The following is a 17,163-nucleotide window of genomic DNA, read 5'->3' as shown; positions in this document are numbered from 1 at the left end:
AATGGGAGTTCATTCATGATTTGGCTCTCTGTTTGTCTATTAATTGTGTATAGGAATGCTTGTGATTTTTGCACATTGATTTTGTATCCTGAAACTGCTGAAGTTTCTTACCAGCTTAAGGAGATTTTGGGCTGAGATGATGGGGTTTTCTAAATATACAATCATGTCATCTGCAAACAGAGACAATTTGACTTCCTCTTTTCCTAATTGAATACAGTTTATTTCTTTCTCTTGTCTGATTGCCCTGGCGAGAACTTCCAATGCTGTGTTGAATAGGAGTGGTGAGGGTGGGCATCCTTGTCTGGTGCCGGTTTGCAAAGGGAATGCTTCCAGTTTTTGCTCATTCAGTATGATATTGGTTGTGGGTTTGTCATACATAACTCTTACGATTTTGAGATACGTTCTATCAATACCTAGTTTATTGAGAGTTTTTAGCATGAAGGGCTGTTGAATTTTGTTGAAGGCCTTCTCTGCATCTGAGATAATCATGTGGTTTTTGTGGTTGGTTCTGTTTATGTGATGCATTACATTTATTGATTTGCGTATGTTGAACTAGCCTTGCATCCCGGGGGTGAAGCTGACTTGACCATGGTGGATCAAATGACAACATTTGTATATCAATACTTATCTTCTATTTGAGGGATGGCCAAGTTATTTTCTGTGCTCCTTTGTATTTCTGTTCTGCTACCATCAGCTGATTAGGAGCAACTCAAGTTATCTGTGGATTCTTGATAGTAGCTGATCAGTAGTTGAAAAAAGAAAAATATACTAAAAGGCTTTAATCTGATACAAAAAGAACTAGTAGTTGGTTGTTTAATTTAAAAGTTAGTCAAAGTAGAAAATAATTTAAAGAGATACATATTTTAAACATTTTAATTTAGCCTAAATATACATAAATTTCCTAGTCTATTGATGGAAGCCCTTTTCAAGAAAGTCAGTGTAAACTAGACTTACAATACATTGTTTCTGTTTTCCAATTTTACCTTCTTTAATGGTGAAACAAGAACTTGAAGCAATATGAATGTAGGAATCTAGATTTTTGTTATTCTTTCAACTTTTGCCAATCTTGTCACCCACATTAAATCAACAGGAATTTAATTTAGTAACTCACATTTATTAAGATTTTCTAAAACATTTGTTTAGTTTTCTGATAAACAATAGTGCTTTCCCTTTTTACACTCATGTTTCGTCAGTTTAAATATTTGTGTAAATTAGTTAACCTTAATATCAAACATAGCCAGCAAAACAGGTGTGGGAATCACTCAGAATTGCGGGAGCCCAAGGCTTTGGTCATACTGAAGAGTACCACCAGTTGGTGTGGAAAGCGCTGGGCATCCAGCTGGCTGGTTTACCATGGCAGTGACAGCACTAGATCATTTGGTGCATTGATTATGGGAGGTATGGTGAAGAAGCTTTTTACTATTCAGTGAAGGAAGAACTAGAAAAACAAAGAAATGAGAAGAGAAGAAAAATATGAGCAAAGCAAAAATAATAATAATTATGTTTAGACCAAGACAAAAATATAGATGTGTGATTTGCTGAATAAAGGAAAAAGATGAGCAGGATGAGAAGACAGAGATAAAGATACACATACATGAAAGAAAAAGTAATTCCTAGCGGAACACTTAAGGGAGAAATGTTAACGTTGATTAAACTGGGATTGAATATAGTTGAAATTTATGTCAGTAAATCACCCTGATATATTGATTGAGCGGGAGCATAGGGTGTCCTAGGCTCCCTTGCAGTCATTATTCAGGGACAGTTAAGTAACTAGTGGAAAATCCATTTCAGATCACATACCACCTGTTTTATAAGGTGGGCACTGGACATGCTTTACTGTGATTGATGGCTCTTCAGGTAAATTATTTCTTGTTTGATTATTGGAGATTTCAAACTTGTCCTCCCATGATATTGACAGGTGAGGAGGACTTGTGACAAAGGAGCCCATCCAAGACATGTTCCTTGTTGCTCATCATTTCCAGATGAACTGTTAAGACTCCTCCTTCTAATTCTCTTCTTTCCTTTATCCCAAGCCTCAGTGGGTCCCTTGTCTTTACTTAGACATAATTGGCTCTATAAAATATTTGGGGGAGGCTTTAGGCAGAAATTGAGTGCAGCCTGGTCTGGTTGTAAAGTTCCCTGACACCTTGACCATGGATTTAAGAGAACAGAAATACAGCTCCATCGTTGGCCCACTCTTATGCTGAGAAAAGCATTTCCTGTTGAAACGGCCATGGGGTAGCACATGCTGAGGACTGCAGTGAGGAAATATGCTCCCCTTTGTTGCAGGACAGCCCCATATAATGTGTTAAACACATACTTCTCATTTATCTAGAAATTTCTTCGGAAGTAAATGTCTCTGAATTGGAAGCCAGATACTCTAAGAAGCTATGGAGGTTTTTGCAGATCCCAAGGGTATCATTTAGAAAATTATTGCTTTAGGGTCCAGGCACGGTGGTGCACACCTGTCATCCTAGTACTTTGGGAGGCCAAGGAGGTCAGGAGTTGGAGACCAGCCTGGCCAACATGGTGAAACTCTGTCTCTACCAAAAAACACACACTAAATTAACTGGGCATGGTGGTATGCACCTGTAATCCCATCTACTCAGGAGGCTGAGGCACAAGAATCATATGAACCCAGGAGTCAGAGGTTGCAGTGAGCCAAGAGCGTGCCACTGCACTCCGGCCTGGGCGACAGAGCAAGACTCCGTCTCAAAAAACAAAAAAAAAAAAGAAGAAGAAGGAAAAAAAAGAAAATCATTGCTTTAGTTGGTTGAGAAAAAGTGTGTAATATATATCTAATGCTAGAAAGGATCTAGCTTGTTATATGTGTGTAATTTTGTTAATTCTTTCCTGTTCTGACGTATATCGGATTTTGATGTGTTTGTGGAAAAACTGAAAATGTCAGCTAGCTATTAGGAAATAGCTCACTTTGGGAACTGCTCATTTCCTTCCTTCAGCAGTGAAGATGAATCTGATGCCTGATTATGACCCTTGACCTTTAACTGAAAGAATTTAAAAAAAAATCAATCTAGCCAAAGGAGTTTAGCCTGGGATGGGATGTTTGTGGCTGCCAGCTTGTGGGAGCTACATTCCACCTGCCGTGTGAACTTTTAAAAAGTTGATGATTTATATGGTTTACTGTATCCCCAAAACATCCTTATTTTCTCTCTTCCTGTCAACCCCAATACTTCTGCTCCCTTTCAGGGCAGTCTACTTTGTTCGGCATAAAGAATCCCGGCAGAGGTTTGCCATGAAGAAGATTAATAAACAGAACCTCATCCTTCGAAACCAGATCCAGCAGGCCTTTGTGGAGCGGGATATCCTGACTTTTGCAGAAAACCCCTTTGTTGTCAGCATGTATTGCTCCTTTGAAACAAGGCGCCACTTGTGCATGGTCATGGAATATGTGGAAGGTATATCAGTATCTGACACAGAGAACATGACACCTGTACCCAGAAATTCCTTGCTCATTTGTGTTGTTGAAGCTTTCTGTATTTGTGCCACATAAATGGCTGTATCCAGCCAGGAACTAAAGCCCAGGCAAATGAGATGGCTGTATTCCCAGTCATTATCTTCTGATAATTGCTTGTAAAGTGCCTGCTCTACTATAACAAAGGGAAAATTAGTGCTATCTGGAAAAAGGTTGTTTATCTTTTTTAATAGTTTTTAATCCTAACTCCCTCCTCTAAGATGGTCATTAAAGTTGGAATATAGGTGATGGGATTTTTTTCTACTTATTTTTATTACGTATCATAAAAGTACTCATCACAATTAGTCTTACAGAAAGAAATATATATTCTTTTCAGTCTATGGTATGAAATAAAATGGAAAAGGAGGGACATTCAAGAAAATGAAGCCAGTCTTCTTGATTTTTAGCTTTTTTTTTTTCTCTTTCTTTAAGAGGTTTGTGGACTACCTTTTCAATGCTCCAAGTAATCTTATTTCCATCAATTTTACATTAAGTTTCTGAGTTCAAGTGACCATGACTTGTTGACATAAAGTTAACAAGATGAATAGATCAGTAACAATTTCAAAGCATCTAATTTAAGCTGTTGTCATTGAACAGAATCCTGAAACTATAAAACTCAAACATTAGATACCCTTTTAGTTTAACCTTTCCATTTCATAGATGAGCGAAATAAAGTCCAAGCAAGGAAGACTTACTAGATAGAGTGGTAGATACAAGACAAAAACGTAGCTTGCCTTATTTTCATCTAGTGTTCTTTCTACCACACCAATATTTTGCTTTTTTAACCGCTGTTGTGGTTATCTTAACAAAAACAATAACTAACATTTATCACACATTTAATATGTGATATGTGTTGGGCAATATCCTAAGTTCTTTATATAGATTATCTCATTTAATTCTCATAAGAATTCTAACAAAGATGACATTGTTACCATCCTCGTATTACAGATGAAGGAACCAAGAGTAGTTTGCCTAGGATGTCTCAGCTTGTAAGAGGCAGAGCTAGAATTTGGACTCAGGTAGCCTGATTCTAGAATCCATGTTTTATTCTGGTATATTTTAAATTGTTACCATGATCCTAAAATTATGCTAGCAGTTCTTTAAAGTACAGTTTCACTTCAGAGCCAAACCTTCTCTCTTATGAATACTACTTCTTAAATAAAAATCTGTATTTTCTGCATACCATGTCTTAGTTAGAAACATGATAGGTTCACACACAGACTCCAGTTGTGACTGTGATATGCTGTGTCTATGGGTAGAGATTATTTCACCTTGAAATTCTGCAGTCTAAACTGATTTTCTCCATTAAGCCTTGATCCTATAGCTACTAACTCTTTTTCCTGTGTTATAGGGGGAGACTGTGCTACTTTAATGAAAAACATGGGTCCTCTCCCTGTTGATATGGCCAGAATGTACTTTGCCGAGACGGTCTTGGCCTTGGAATATTTACATAATTATGGAATTGTACACAGGGATTTGAAACCAGACAAGTATGTACACAAAAGAAATATATATCTTCTTTTGCCCAATACAAAGTTCTTGTATGTTTATAAAGATGTTTTCTTTTAGTGCAATGTTCATTTTTAAATTCTTCCATAATGTCCAAAATAAGTTGTTTTAACAGTATATATGGTAATTTGTATGTAAATCTTTAAAGGATATGCTTATTTGAAGTTCAGGAAACTCATAGAAAAAAGGATACAATGCATATGTGTGTGTGTGTATATATATATATAAATATATATATTTAAATACTTTAAGTTCTGGGATACATATGCAGAATGTGCAGGTTTGTTACATAGGTATACACATGCCATGGTGGTTTGCTGCACCCATCAACCCATCATCTACATTAGGTATTTCTCCTAATGTTATCCCTCCCCTGGTTCCCCACCCCCCACAATGCTTATATTAATAATTTATCAGTCGGACACGGTGGCTCACACCTGTAATCCCAGCACTGTGGAAGGCTGAGGCGGGCAGATCATGAGGTTAGGAGATCGAGATCATCCTGGCTAATGTGGTGAAACCCCGTCTCTACTGAAAATATAAAATAATTAGTCGAACATGATGGCGGGTGCCCATAGTCCCAGCTACTCAGGAGGCTGAGGCAGGAGAATGGCATGAACCCAGGAGGCAGAGGTTGCTGTGAGCCAAGATCATGCCACTGCACTCCAGCCTGGGCGACAGAATGAGACCCCGTCTCAAAAAAAAAAAAAAAAAAAGTAACTTACCAGCAACAAGAGAAAAAGATAATCATAAAGCCGGGGTTAATTTTTTTTAAGTGTTTTTTTTTTTTAATGATGTAAATGTGATAATGGCTTCATAGAACGCTACTAGTTGTTTTCTGGATAGTTTCTTTATTTGGTGTCATACTTAGATTACCTTTTCCTACTCCAGGATGAAGTGCTTGATACTACATTCTGTTTTACTCACAATTTAATTTTTTAGTAATTTTTAATTTATGTGGAATTGATTTTGGTGTCTGATTTGAGATACAGATAGACTTTTTTTCCCAGATGACTAGCTATTCATCTTGACACCATTTATTAAATATTTCATGCTTTATCCACTAATTTGAGATGCCTCTAAAAACATTACATATTAATATGTAAAGAGTTTAAGTGTGCTGAAAAGTTTATGATAAAGTTGACTCATGCTTATTCTACAAAATTTGAAAAATTCAGGGAAAAAAAAGAAAAAAATTCATCCACAATATTACCAAAGACAACTATAACATTTTGGGATATTTCCATCCAGTAGCTTTTTTTAAAAATCCCTCTATTCTTTTAATTTTTAAATTACTATAATACTGTATATACTATTTAAACTTTTTATTTTCCCACTTAAAATGAAAAGTTTTAAATATATTTAATTGCAGATTCTTTGCATGTGTAAGAAATACAGGTTTTGTGCTTAAATTAGAGATGAAAGTTGAAATCTGAAACAATATTTTTCTGGTTTTTTTTTTTTTTTTATCTTGTGTCTCATTTGTATCACAAATGGGTTGCTTACTTCCTGGTGTATGCCGTTTCTTTTTAATTTTCTTATTGTGAAAATGGAAAGGGATCAGAGTTTCATACTTGAATTTTTCCAAAAGTTTCAAAGTGTTATAAATGATGCTGTATGTGGCTGCTCCAACAAAGATTAGCTACGCCTTGTCTCTAGCCCTCCTTTGTGAATTACACTCAGCTGCTAGATGGAAGTATTTGACATCTTTGTGTGACTTCATCTCTTTCCAGGCTGGGTTTTGTAATAAGCTTGATGCCCATGTATTAAATAGTCTTAGAAATTGATAGGGGTAGGGGGGAAGTGAAAATAGATAACCAGCTTATAAAGTGATTATTGTGTTATATGTCCTTCTGCCTCATAGCTTGTTGGTTACCTCCATGGGGCACATAAAGCTGACAGATTTTGGATTATCTAAGGTGGGACTAATGAGCATGACTACCAACCTTTATGAGGGTCATATTGAGAAGGATGCTCGAGAGTTCCTGGATAAACAGGTAAGCTTGGGTGCCATTTAGTTTATTGAGAAATACAAAGTGATGTTATTGCCAGTAAAGTTCAGAATCAACTTGTGTGGGCCATCTTCACATTAGTGCTGGTGGTTTAGATGTCTGTATAAACCTTACATTTAATAAAGTGCAAATTGCTTCCATTTTTCTCCCTGGGCCTCTTTGAACTGTCTGCTCCCTCTACATTCCTCTCCCAACATTATGGTCTATTAGCAAGACGAACGATCTAATTGCACACAAGTGAGAGTGTGAGAGAGACAAATGGAAAACTGTTTTTGTAAGGAATTCAGGAGTCTCAGTAGAGTACTTGTGAAACTCATGATGCATTGTACCATCACGGGTGCTAAATCCAAGCCACGGCCCATTTCCCTTTAAGCATGCCTCATTACCATGTGCCCACAATCTGTTCATTGTAAAGTTACTTAAGGTAAACACGGCTCAACTGTCATTGCTTTTATGAAATAACCTGTGTGTGAATGTATTTTGGTCATATAGATACTAAAACTCTCTCTGACAATGACAAACTTAAAAATGCATTATTATTTTAAATTTAAGGATTATAAGTGGTTTTAATATTGTATAATAGGTAAAACTACCAAACAGGGTCAGATTCTCAATTTGAAAGTAAACATTACATATAATTGAAGCAGAACTGTAAACTTCCCATCTTTGGTAATAATTCTTTGCCTTGGTATTTTAAATACCTTTTTATAATTATTGCTCTTAAGTTCTTTGTCCATGTGGTTCCATGTGGTTGAGCAGGTGCATTCTGGGCAAAATAATTGGTGACTAGCCATCTTGCTCATTTTAGTTCATGTCTAATATTCCAATTATTCGAATTTTGCAATTATCTTTTAGGTCTGTGGCACACCTGAATACATTGCACCAGAAGTGATTCTGAGGCAGGGTTATGGAAAGCCGGTGGATTGGTGGGCCATGGGGATTATCCTCTATGAATTTCTGGTTGGATGCGTGCCCTTCTTTGGGGATACTCCAGAAGAGCTATTTGGACAAGTCATCAGTGGTAAATATCATCAGGAGTTATCTTTAAGTCACTGTTGGGAAGCAGCTATTTAATGTAAATCTGTTGAGTGTCACAGTTTTTACTACTAAAATGTTAACCTTTATCAAACAGTTGAGCCAAAGAATTAAAAGAACTCACTCATCAAAGCATATAACTGACATTCTTAATCTCAAGAGAGCAGTTTTTGTTGAAAATTGATCTGAAGAAATTATGTTAACATAGAATTTGGAAATGTACTAGCAACAAAACCATTTTTTATCGTGTGCTTTTTCTGCAAAGGAAATTGGTGTGGGATTTACAGGCAATTTAATTGCCGTCCAGTCTTCCTTTCCATGATAGGAAAGTTGCACCACGAAGAAAAGGTTAATGTGGGTAACGTTTACATAAATGGGGAAAATGGCTAATGGCATAATGAAGAAATTAACAAAAATGTAATAAACCCTAAAACAAATGTCTACCAAATAATAAATGATGAGAATGGGAAAGAAGCAAATTGAATCCACAGATTGTTAATGATTTCATTGGTAGCTGTTATGGTGTAATGTTATTTCTGTAACAGCTGTTCATCTTCCATTTAAAATTCAATAACTTTCAGATCTTAACCTGCAAGCTGACCCTAACTATTGTATGTGGCCTGTGGCAAAACTAAATGATAATTAAATAGGGTGTATCACTACCCTACCTGACGATTTTATAAATTTCCCTGGAACAGATCAGAAAGGTCTCTCTTCTTGAAAGTTTGTCAGGCATCACTGACATCTTCATCAGCCACCTTCGGTCTATTTGGACTGTGTTTACAAAGTCCAGCAGTGGAAGTAGGGGAAAAATTCATTTTGCATATGAGGCCGCTTTATCACAGTATTCTTTTCTGTCATTGACTTTGCAAGCCAGGCATATTTGTAAACTTTAACAAAGCAGATTTGTGAGTTGCCTGCAGTGTATGACCCCTTTATACAATATCTGAGCTGTTTATGGGTTTATAACTAGGCTGTTTTCTGATATACTAAGGCCTGAATGGCAAAGGGAATCAACTGTTTAATTAACACAAGCAGCAAATGCTGGCTTTGTTCTTGATGCCTTACGGCTCAGATGCATATTCATGTTGTATTTTCCAAATCAGATTTAAACTGCAGCAGAAGAAGCTAGAGGCAGGCACACACAGAAATAACTCATGTTTTTATTGCATTTCCGTACACACAAGCACGCACACCTATCTTCAGGCAAACTCCTTCAGAATGAGAATGTATTCTTAATATTTATGACAGATTTTAAATACTTCCATTACTATGATTACTTTGTGTTTTTTTTTTTTTCTTCTTCTTCAGTCTTAGCACTTTGACCTTTTTTGTTTATTTGTTTCTGGAAATAGTTATTTTTGCAAAATTACTTCTTGTTTCTTAGAGCTGAAGCTTGTTTCTATGGCTGTGGCCAAATTCTCAGTTGAGGAAATTAAGAGAGAAAAATCTTCCTCTGAGATAATCCTTGGATGGATATATTAGCCACCTGACGTGGAAGTGTTTAGAGTTTCTATTATTTTAAGTCTTTTAATAACTAGAGAGGCAACTTTTTGGAAGCCAATTATTTGAAAGAAAAATGAATTTAAAAAGCAAATGAAAGATCTGCTTATTGAAATATTCTCTTCCTACCTTGTAAAAAATCTGTGTTCCTTATGTCTTATAAAATAATGCTTCTCAAACATGACTGTGTTTAGGAATCGACTGAAGATCTTGTTGAAATGCAGACTCTGATTTAGTAGGTCTGGAGTGGGCCTGACATTCTGCCTTTCTAACAAATTCCCAGGTGATGACCATGTTGCTGGGACCTGGACCCTCTTGTGAACAATCCGGTTATAAACAACTTTTCTTCCTTCTAGATGAGATCAACTGGCCTGAGAAGGATGAGGCACCCCCACCTGATGCCCAGGATCTGATTACCTTACTCCTCAGGCAGAATCCCCTGGAGAGGCTGGGAACAGGTTAGAGCCCATGTTTTAATTTTGCTGATATGCAAGAAATAATGTCTACACGGAGCGCTCTGAAGCTTTTGTTGTTGTTTTGCTTTTGCCTAGGCAACATCTGTTAGTTGATGTAGAACATGACTGCAACACTTTATAGCAATAATATTTTGGATTTTGTTTCCTGATTCAAAGCAGTGTGTACACTAAGAGGGTTGGTTGGTTGTCTTTGTTTTTTGTTGTTTTTGTGTTTGGCAAAGCAGAAATTGTGCTTAATTTGTTTCAATAAATAAAGCTTCTCTGGAAGAAAACCTCAAAGGCACATGTAACTCTTCTGTCCTGGAAAGCATGCATCTTAAATAACTTGAAACAGAGGATTCGCTATTTGGAACTCTTTTTGTTTTTGTCTTTAAATATACATCCCCATACGGATTTGACCCAGCATGTTACTATCCACAGGCTTTGAAATGGGTTATCAGTGCTTGGACTAATTACTAGAAATGAGTGCCTGGGGTTGAACCATGCTGTTCTGTCACAGTGATCGGCACAGTGATGAGCACCATGACCCAAGAAAGCGAATTAAAAACCACTGCCTTTCAGGATTAACAAGATAGTAGATTTGCTTCTTGCTGATTATTTTTTCTGACTGTTCTGCCAGCATTTTATTCCCTTTTCTTCTCTGTATTCTGAATAGACAGACGTAGCGATCCCAGTATAGAGTCCCAGTCTGCCTGAGTATGTGAATTTATGTAGATGAGACTAAATATTAAATATAAATGCACATAGTCTAGCCAGCCTCCATAATTTTCATCAGTGAAAAGTGGTGGCTTGATGGATTATTTACTCTGAGCTGTTTCATTCTACCCCCGTTTTAATAGAAATAACAGAAAATACTGAAGAAATCATTTCTCCTCCATTTTTTTCCAAGACAAAAATTTGAAACAGCTCCAAATATTTATTGTATAGTATTCTCCACATTCACCCACCGATTCTCCTATTGGAGGACTCTGTTCTTACCTAAGTATAGATGAAGGCAGTGCTTCTAGAGTTTATGATAATGAGTTACAGCAAGGGTCAGCAAGCTACAGCCAGATTTGTCCCACAGCCTGGTATTGTAAATAAAGCTTTACTGAAACACCTCCACGTCCCACTCATTTAGGTATTGTATGGCTGCCTTCATGCTACAAGGACAGAGTTAGGTAGTCATGACAGACCGTATGCCATGCAAAGACTAAAATGTGTACTGTTTTGCCTTTTACACAAGAGCTTCGCAGACCCTGCATTAGAGAATCCAAAAAGGCTTAAAATTAGGGCTTCACTAGAAAACTTATTTTAGTTGAGCCTCTCACTAGAGCACCTTGTGCCTTTTTTACCTTTTTCAGTGGGTGAGTGGACTTTTAACCTGAAAAGCCAATAAAATTGAGGTTGAGGGCATAAACTCCACAGTCAGCTAACCTGAGTTTAAATCTCAGCTGTATGACACTGGACAGGTTACTTATTTTTCTATTGCTCATCTCCTCATTTGTGAAAAGGAAATACTTGAAGTGCTACCTCATAGGATTATTATAAGGATAAAAACAGATCATTCTAGGGAAGAGGAGGCATTCTGCTGGATGGCTTTTTAAAACATTTCCTCCAGAGTCATCTGCCTCATTAACAACAGTTTTATCTTAAAATTATTTTCTAAGTTCATAAACTGACATGATTTCTTATTCTGTTATGAATGCATACTGCCCTAGTCCTTCAATCAGCCCATAATATGTGTTTTTTGTTTGGTTTTTGGTTGGTGGGTGGGGTGGTTTGTTTGTTTGTTTATTTATTTAGAGATGGCATCTCACTCTGTCACCCCGGCTGGAGTGCAGTGGTGTGATCTTGGCCCACTGCAACCTCCGCCTCCCAGGTTCAAGCGATTCTCATGCCTAAGCCTCCCGAGTAGCTGGGACCACAAGTGCATGCCACCATGCCCGGCTACTTTTTGTATTTTTAGTAGAGATGGGGTTTTGCCATGTTGGTCAGGCTGGTCTTGAACTCCTGGCCTCAACTGATCCACCCACCTCGGCCTCCCAAAGTGCTGAGATTACAGCCTCATGAGCTATATCGTGCCTGGGTCCATAATATATGTCTTAATCCCTGTTACCTGAGGTCAGGTGTAGAATTTTCCACTTGTGGTGTCATATTGGTGCTCAAAAAGTTTCAGATTTTGGAGCATTTCAGATTTTAAATTTTCAGACCAAGGATGTTCAGCCTGTATTCTGCCCTGTATTTACTCCTCCAGGAAAACTTGGATTCTTGTTTGGGCTTCGTTTAACTAGACAAGGATGTGATAATGATCAGCATCTCTGTGTTTATAAATCATAGGCTGCAAGTTACTTCTCTGCACATTTTCTCGTTGACTGCTACTTTCAGTCTTTTTAGGGTTTGACAGTTTGAAGAACAAATCTCCTAACAGAAACCCAGAAGAGACATTTAAAAGACCCTACCCAAGCTCTTAGAATTGTCAAGTGCTTGCCAAACAGGCCAGTCCAACATGACAGGTCCCAGTAGGGCCCAGAGCCTGAGGCTGAGAATCCCGCAGGCCTGCCATGCTGCTCCCAATGACAGCATTTTGTATTTAATGCATATTTCGTGGGCAAAATAATGCACCGTGAAAATGTGCGAATGCACATTTGCCCAAGAGATTAGAGAGGCTGAGAAAAAGGGTGTGAAGAACATAATGGATGTTTAAGAAACTTCCGTGAAAGGAGAGAAAAGGGAAAGTGTTAGTGTCAAAGCATAACTTGCAATTTGGGAGCTTGTCCTACTGGAACTATACTTTTGAACTTGTAGAATATTGAGTGGCAGCCTGACTCATTGGACTTCAGAGCTGCTCAGATGTCACTGCTACCCATGTCTTGAATAGTTTCTTCATTGCCCTGAGTCTCAGTTTCCTAGTCTATGGAAATGGGCGTTTTATATACTTCACAGCATTATTGTGAGGAGTAAATGCAAAAATGTTCATGAAGGTATCTAGTTCATTTACTGAGTACCTAGCAAGAGCTCAAGGAATAATGTTTCCTTTCCCTTCATGATGAATTCTTACAATTAGAACTATCATTTGCATGAGTGATTTGTTTTTAGCTCACGATGCTATCACCCATATTTTACCAAAACTTTAGCCCAGAGTCATTTTCCCCCAATTTCCCTCCACCCCGCTTTCTTTTCTTCCTTATCTCTCCATAAGTGCATGAGAAACTGGACCAACTGATACCAGCTTCTCATAAGTGAGGCACAAAGGCCAAAGGGTGAGAAATGCAAGCTAAATCAACCATGGGCTGTGAGTCCTTGAGGAGGACCCATTTGTCATTGTCTACAGAGATGAAATGAAGGCTCTCACCAGCTTGGGTCCCAGAGGATAGCAGGCAGTGGGGTAAAACCCCCGACACTGACTGCAGTCTGGTTGAGCTCTTGGCCCTAGAGAAACTGCTTTTCTGATAAAGTTGAGCAACCCAAAATGTGAAGGCTGGACTGTTGATATGGCCCCATGAGCAGCAGCTGAAGTGATAGTCATTGTGGTCTAGTGGAACCATCACTGCACTAGGAGTTCAGAGATGTGTGTTGTGGGCCACTAACTAGGGCTTCCCCTATCCGACATCCTCACCGTGCTGACGACCTCCATGTTGCATAGGGAAACAGTTAAGCCCTCTTAGCTTTCTTATTCTGTTTCTCCAAGTAAAAGAGCGCTAGAAGAAAATGAGATGGGCAGTTGTGTATACGGGCATTGATTAGGGATAGGTGAGAGCAAGGATGCATGGTTGGCTGGAGTGAGACTCTGCAGAGGTGCTGTAGAACAGCCACATGAGTTGGCTGTTAGGCTCAGGTCCCCAGTAGTGGCAGTTCTGAATCTGTTTGCAAAGCAATGCAAGAGAGATGGTGGAGTAGAAACAAATTAAAGCATGCCTCCACCTTATATGTGGCACTGAGGTTGGATCTAGGTGTTTTTAGGCAGGCCTAGGTTCAGCCTTGAATCTTTACCCTCTGGGGGATCATGGTCCGTGGTGCTTTATTGCTTATGCTTCATTTCCACATCCACAAAAGGTGTTGTAATGCCCACTTTGTGTGGTTATATTTGATGATTTAATTAAAGGAAACAAGATACCTGTCCCGTAGCATCTAGTGCAATACTTGTCACAAGTTGACTCTCAGTCGTAGCAGCTCATGCTTATTGTCAGACTTCAGTATTTTTCTAGAAATGTGGAAACCACCTGGATAGAATAGGGTAAAGATTCTAATTAAATGTTTTATAAAGAAGAATCCATTTCCCCCTTTTCTGGGTAATTTCCTCGCTTTGATGTTTTCACTCCATTCCATCATTTTCAGAACACCAATTTGCCCTGGCTGGATTCAGAGCTAGGGCTGACATTATGCCTTATGCTAGAGGGGTCCAGTGAGGACAGAGTCCAATCTTTGATCCACAGACAGCAACCCCCAACCAAGATTCACAGCCCATTTTGCATTCAACTTGGCATTTCTCATCCTATGCTTTTTGTACCCCACAGAGGACAGGATGAGAGGCCTGGGTGACAACTACAAGAAAGAGACATTTACTTGCACCTAGCAGAGATCTTTTGGCAGGGAGGCTGATGAGACCCTTTATTAACATCTCAGATATCTCTCAGAGGTTTTTCAGAGTTGATTCTTTGTTCTCTCTCTCTTCAACAATATGTGTGCTGGTGGCAGGGCGGGGGTCTGATTCTTATGCTGTGATATTATATCATGTACCTTTTTCTCTTTATATGGGATATGGTATTCATATTTTTGATGGCCTGTCCTTTAAAATCACTCTTTAAAATTATGAACTGAATTGAAAACATTTCACTGAATTATGCTATCATGCTGACTTGGCAAAAAGAAGCCTAAAACTTGGAAATGGTGATTGATATTTTAGAGGCATTAAAAGTCTATAAAACAGATTTGTCAGTTTCCTACTTACAAATCTGTAGTTCACAGAATCTAATTCTTTTCTATGTTAATGGGCAATCCAATAAAATTGAATGGTAACCCCTATAAATAATATTTAGGAAAAATTTATCAATATTCACTTCTCCTCCAGAGGAAATGTTGCTGTGAACACATTTTGCACCTTGTTAGAATTTCTTTGGGTTTTTATTGAGTGAGTCTGCTGTGGGCCAATATTTATCCACATCTCCAGGTTCAGCATAATGTGATTTTAAGTGTCCACAACATTAACCTTTGAAAAATGGAGGAAGTCATGGAAAAAACTAACAAAGAAAAACAGTGCCATAGCAACTGCTGTTAGCAACATCACATCTCCTACTGACAAATTATCAGAAAAATTTGTGGGGCTTTGGTTGTAGAATGAAAAAGTATGATTTTCATGTCTGTATTTCTTTGCTGATATGTTTTCAAAATTGTTAAAAACTGATGTTTGCCTTTGCTTAGTGGGGATAGTTTAACACTTTCCTCTCTGTCTCTACCTGCCCACTTCCAGGTGGTGCATATGAAGTCAAACAGCATCGATTCTTCCGTTCTTTAGACTGGAACAGTTTGCTGAGACAGAAGGCAGAATTTATTCCCCAACTGGAATCTGAAGATGACACAAGTTATTTTGATAGTATGTGCTTTATCTGACATAAAACATTGTTTGGCCTTTACTCGAGAAATAATTACCTTTGCTTTTGAAACTCTTTGTATCTCTGAGTTCTTAAACATAATGCTGATTCGATACAGAAACTCATAATTGAAATATCTAAACACTGAAAATCTGAGTAATTGGACCTGTTCCCAAACATTTCACTGCAGCTCGGTCTGAGAAGTATCATCATATGGAAACGGAGGAAGAAGATGACACAAATGATGAAGATTTTAATGTGGAAATAAGGCAGTTTTCTTCATGTTCACATAGGTTTTCAAAAGTAAGTGAAATGTGGCATAAACATACAGAGTCTCTCTGGGAGGATCTCCCGCTGGCCAGATAGTATCCCCGAACAGCTAGACACTTACCCTTTTCCAGGGTTTGAGATCTCCTATGCCCAAACTTCCTTTTTGTTGAAGAAAAGTGATCCCCTCAACTTATAGTCTGTCCCTATGCTACTGTGAAAATATATTTCTCTCTCCATGAATTAAGATCTTGTTTTCTTAGGGGCGTAGCCTTGCACCCAAAGTCTTGTTTTTGGAGTGTGTGACTGCTACTTATATGATGACCTTGCCTTGAATGTCTCACCTGGCTCAATGCCAGGCTGTGGAGGCACCACTCGTTGCTTTCAACTTAGGATGACGAGCGCCAGCTTCACTGTGTGCAGAGTCATCTCCTAGGGATTACACAGAGTACAACAAAAGGAGAAGGCTCAGTCCTTGACATAAGCAAAGATACCTGGGGGCAGTTGACTGTAAGGTTGTAAAGTCTCGTAACTGCCAGGCATGGTGGCTCACGACTATAATCCCAGCACTCAGAGAGGCAGAGGCAGGAAGATAGCTTGAACCCAGGAGTTCGAGACTGGCCTGGGCAATATAGCGAGTTCCCGTTCTCCACAAAAAGGAAAAAAAAAAAAAAAGACTCGTAACTAGTAAACAGAAATTAAAAGCCATATTGAAAAGGCAGTAGGAAGCCAAGCTAGAATCATGAAAATGGTAGAAGATAATAAAATTGATGATTGAGAAAAATGCCTTTTTACTAGAAGAGGTAAGATTAAAAAAATAATTAATCAAAACAAAGAAAACTGATAGTTCTGAGACAGAACAGGGCCCTAGGAAAAGTGGAAATCAACATGAGGGTACCCTACCTCCCTTTTGCTATTTTCAGTAGCTACATATTTTCTGTTGCCATGGCATTTTGCATGATTGTTTTTTAGCTTTTCTATAACATTTAGTGATTTTAAAGTGCTCTGTAGCTTTTTCTAAATGATCACCTAGATGCACCTGCAAATTGTCCAGCACTACCCTCCCTGTTTATGGGAATGGCATTGAGGTAAGGATTTCCCTGGAGAAGGTGGTAGCCAGTCTGTCCTAGAGCCAGGACAGAAGCTTTGCTAAGTGTGGACTCAGACCAGGACTGTTCTCTGGGCCATCAAAGACAACAAAGCCAACCCCTAAACACTGCTTCCTTCTTTGCCTTGGTGGGTATTTCATTTTTCCACTGTCTCCTGTTCTTTAGCCACTTTCCTGCTATTCCTAGTAGATTACAGGAGGCCTCAGGACC

General features: G+C 38.4%; 1 protein-coding gene across 4 annotated transcripts in view; it reads left to right on the top strand.

The window, feature by feature from the left end:
* The window catches only part of MAST4 (microtubule associated serine/threonine kinase family member 4), a 357,848-nt gene that overhangs the window by 313,188 nt on the left and 27,497 nt on the right, over window positions 1-17,163 (top strand). For all 4 annotated transcript variants that reach the window (XM_011959348.1, XM_011959351.1, XM_011959350.1 and 1 more), the window contains 7 exons: window positions 3,208-3,416; window positions 4,824-4,962; window positions 6,846-6,978; window positions 7,849-8,014; window positions 9,888-9,989; window positions 15,457-15,579; window positions 15,768-15,880. In XM_011959348.1, the coding sequence (XP_011814738.1) occupies window positions 3,208-3,416; window positions 4,824-4,962; window positions 6,846-6,978; window positions 7,849-8,014; window positions 9,888-9,989; window positions 15,457-15,579; window positions 15,768-15,880 (985 nt within the window). The remainder of the gene's footprint in view (window positions 1-3,207; window positions 3,417-4,823; window positions 4,963-6,845; window positions 6,979-7,848; window positions 8,015-9,887; window positions 9,990-15,456; window positions 15,580-15,767; window positions 15,881-17,163) is intronic.

The sequence above is a fragment of the Colobus angolensis genome, unplaced genomic scaffold (genome assembly GCF_000951035.1).
Source record: "Colobus angolensis palliatus isolate OR3802 unplaced genomic scaffold, Cang.pa_1.0 Scaffold49, whole genome shotgun sequence".
NCBI classification, from domain to species: Eukaryota; Metazoa; Chordata; class Mammalia; order Primates; family Cercopithecidae; genus Colobus; species Colobus angolensis.
The sequence above is the reverse complement of the archived record's forward strand: the minus strand, read 5'-3'. Positions and strand labels throughout refer to the sequence as shown.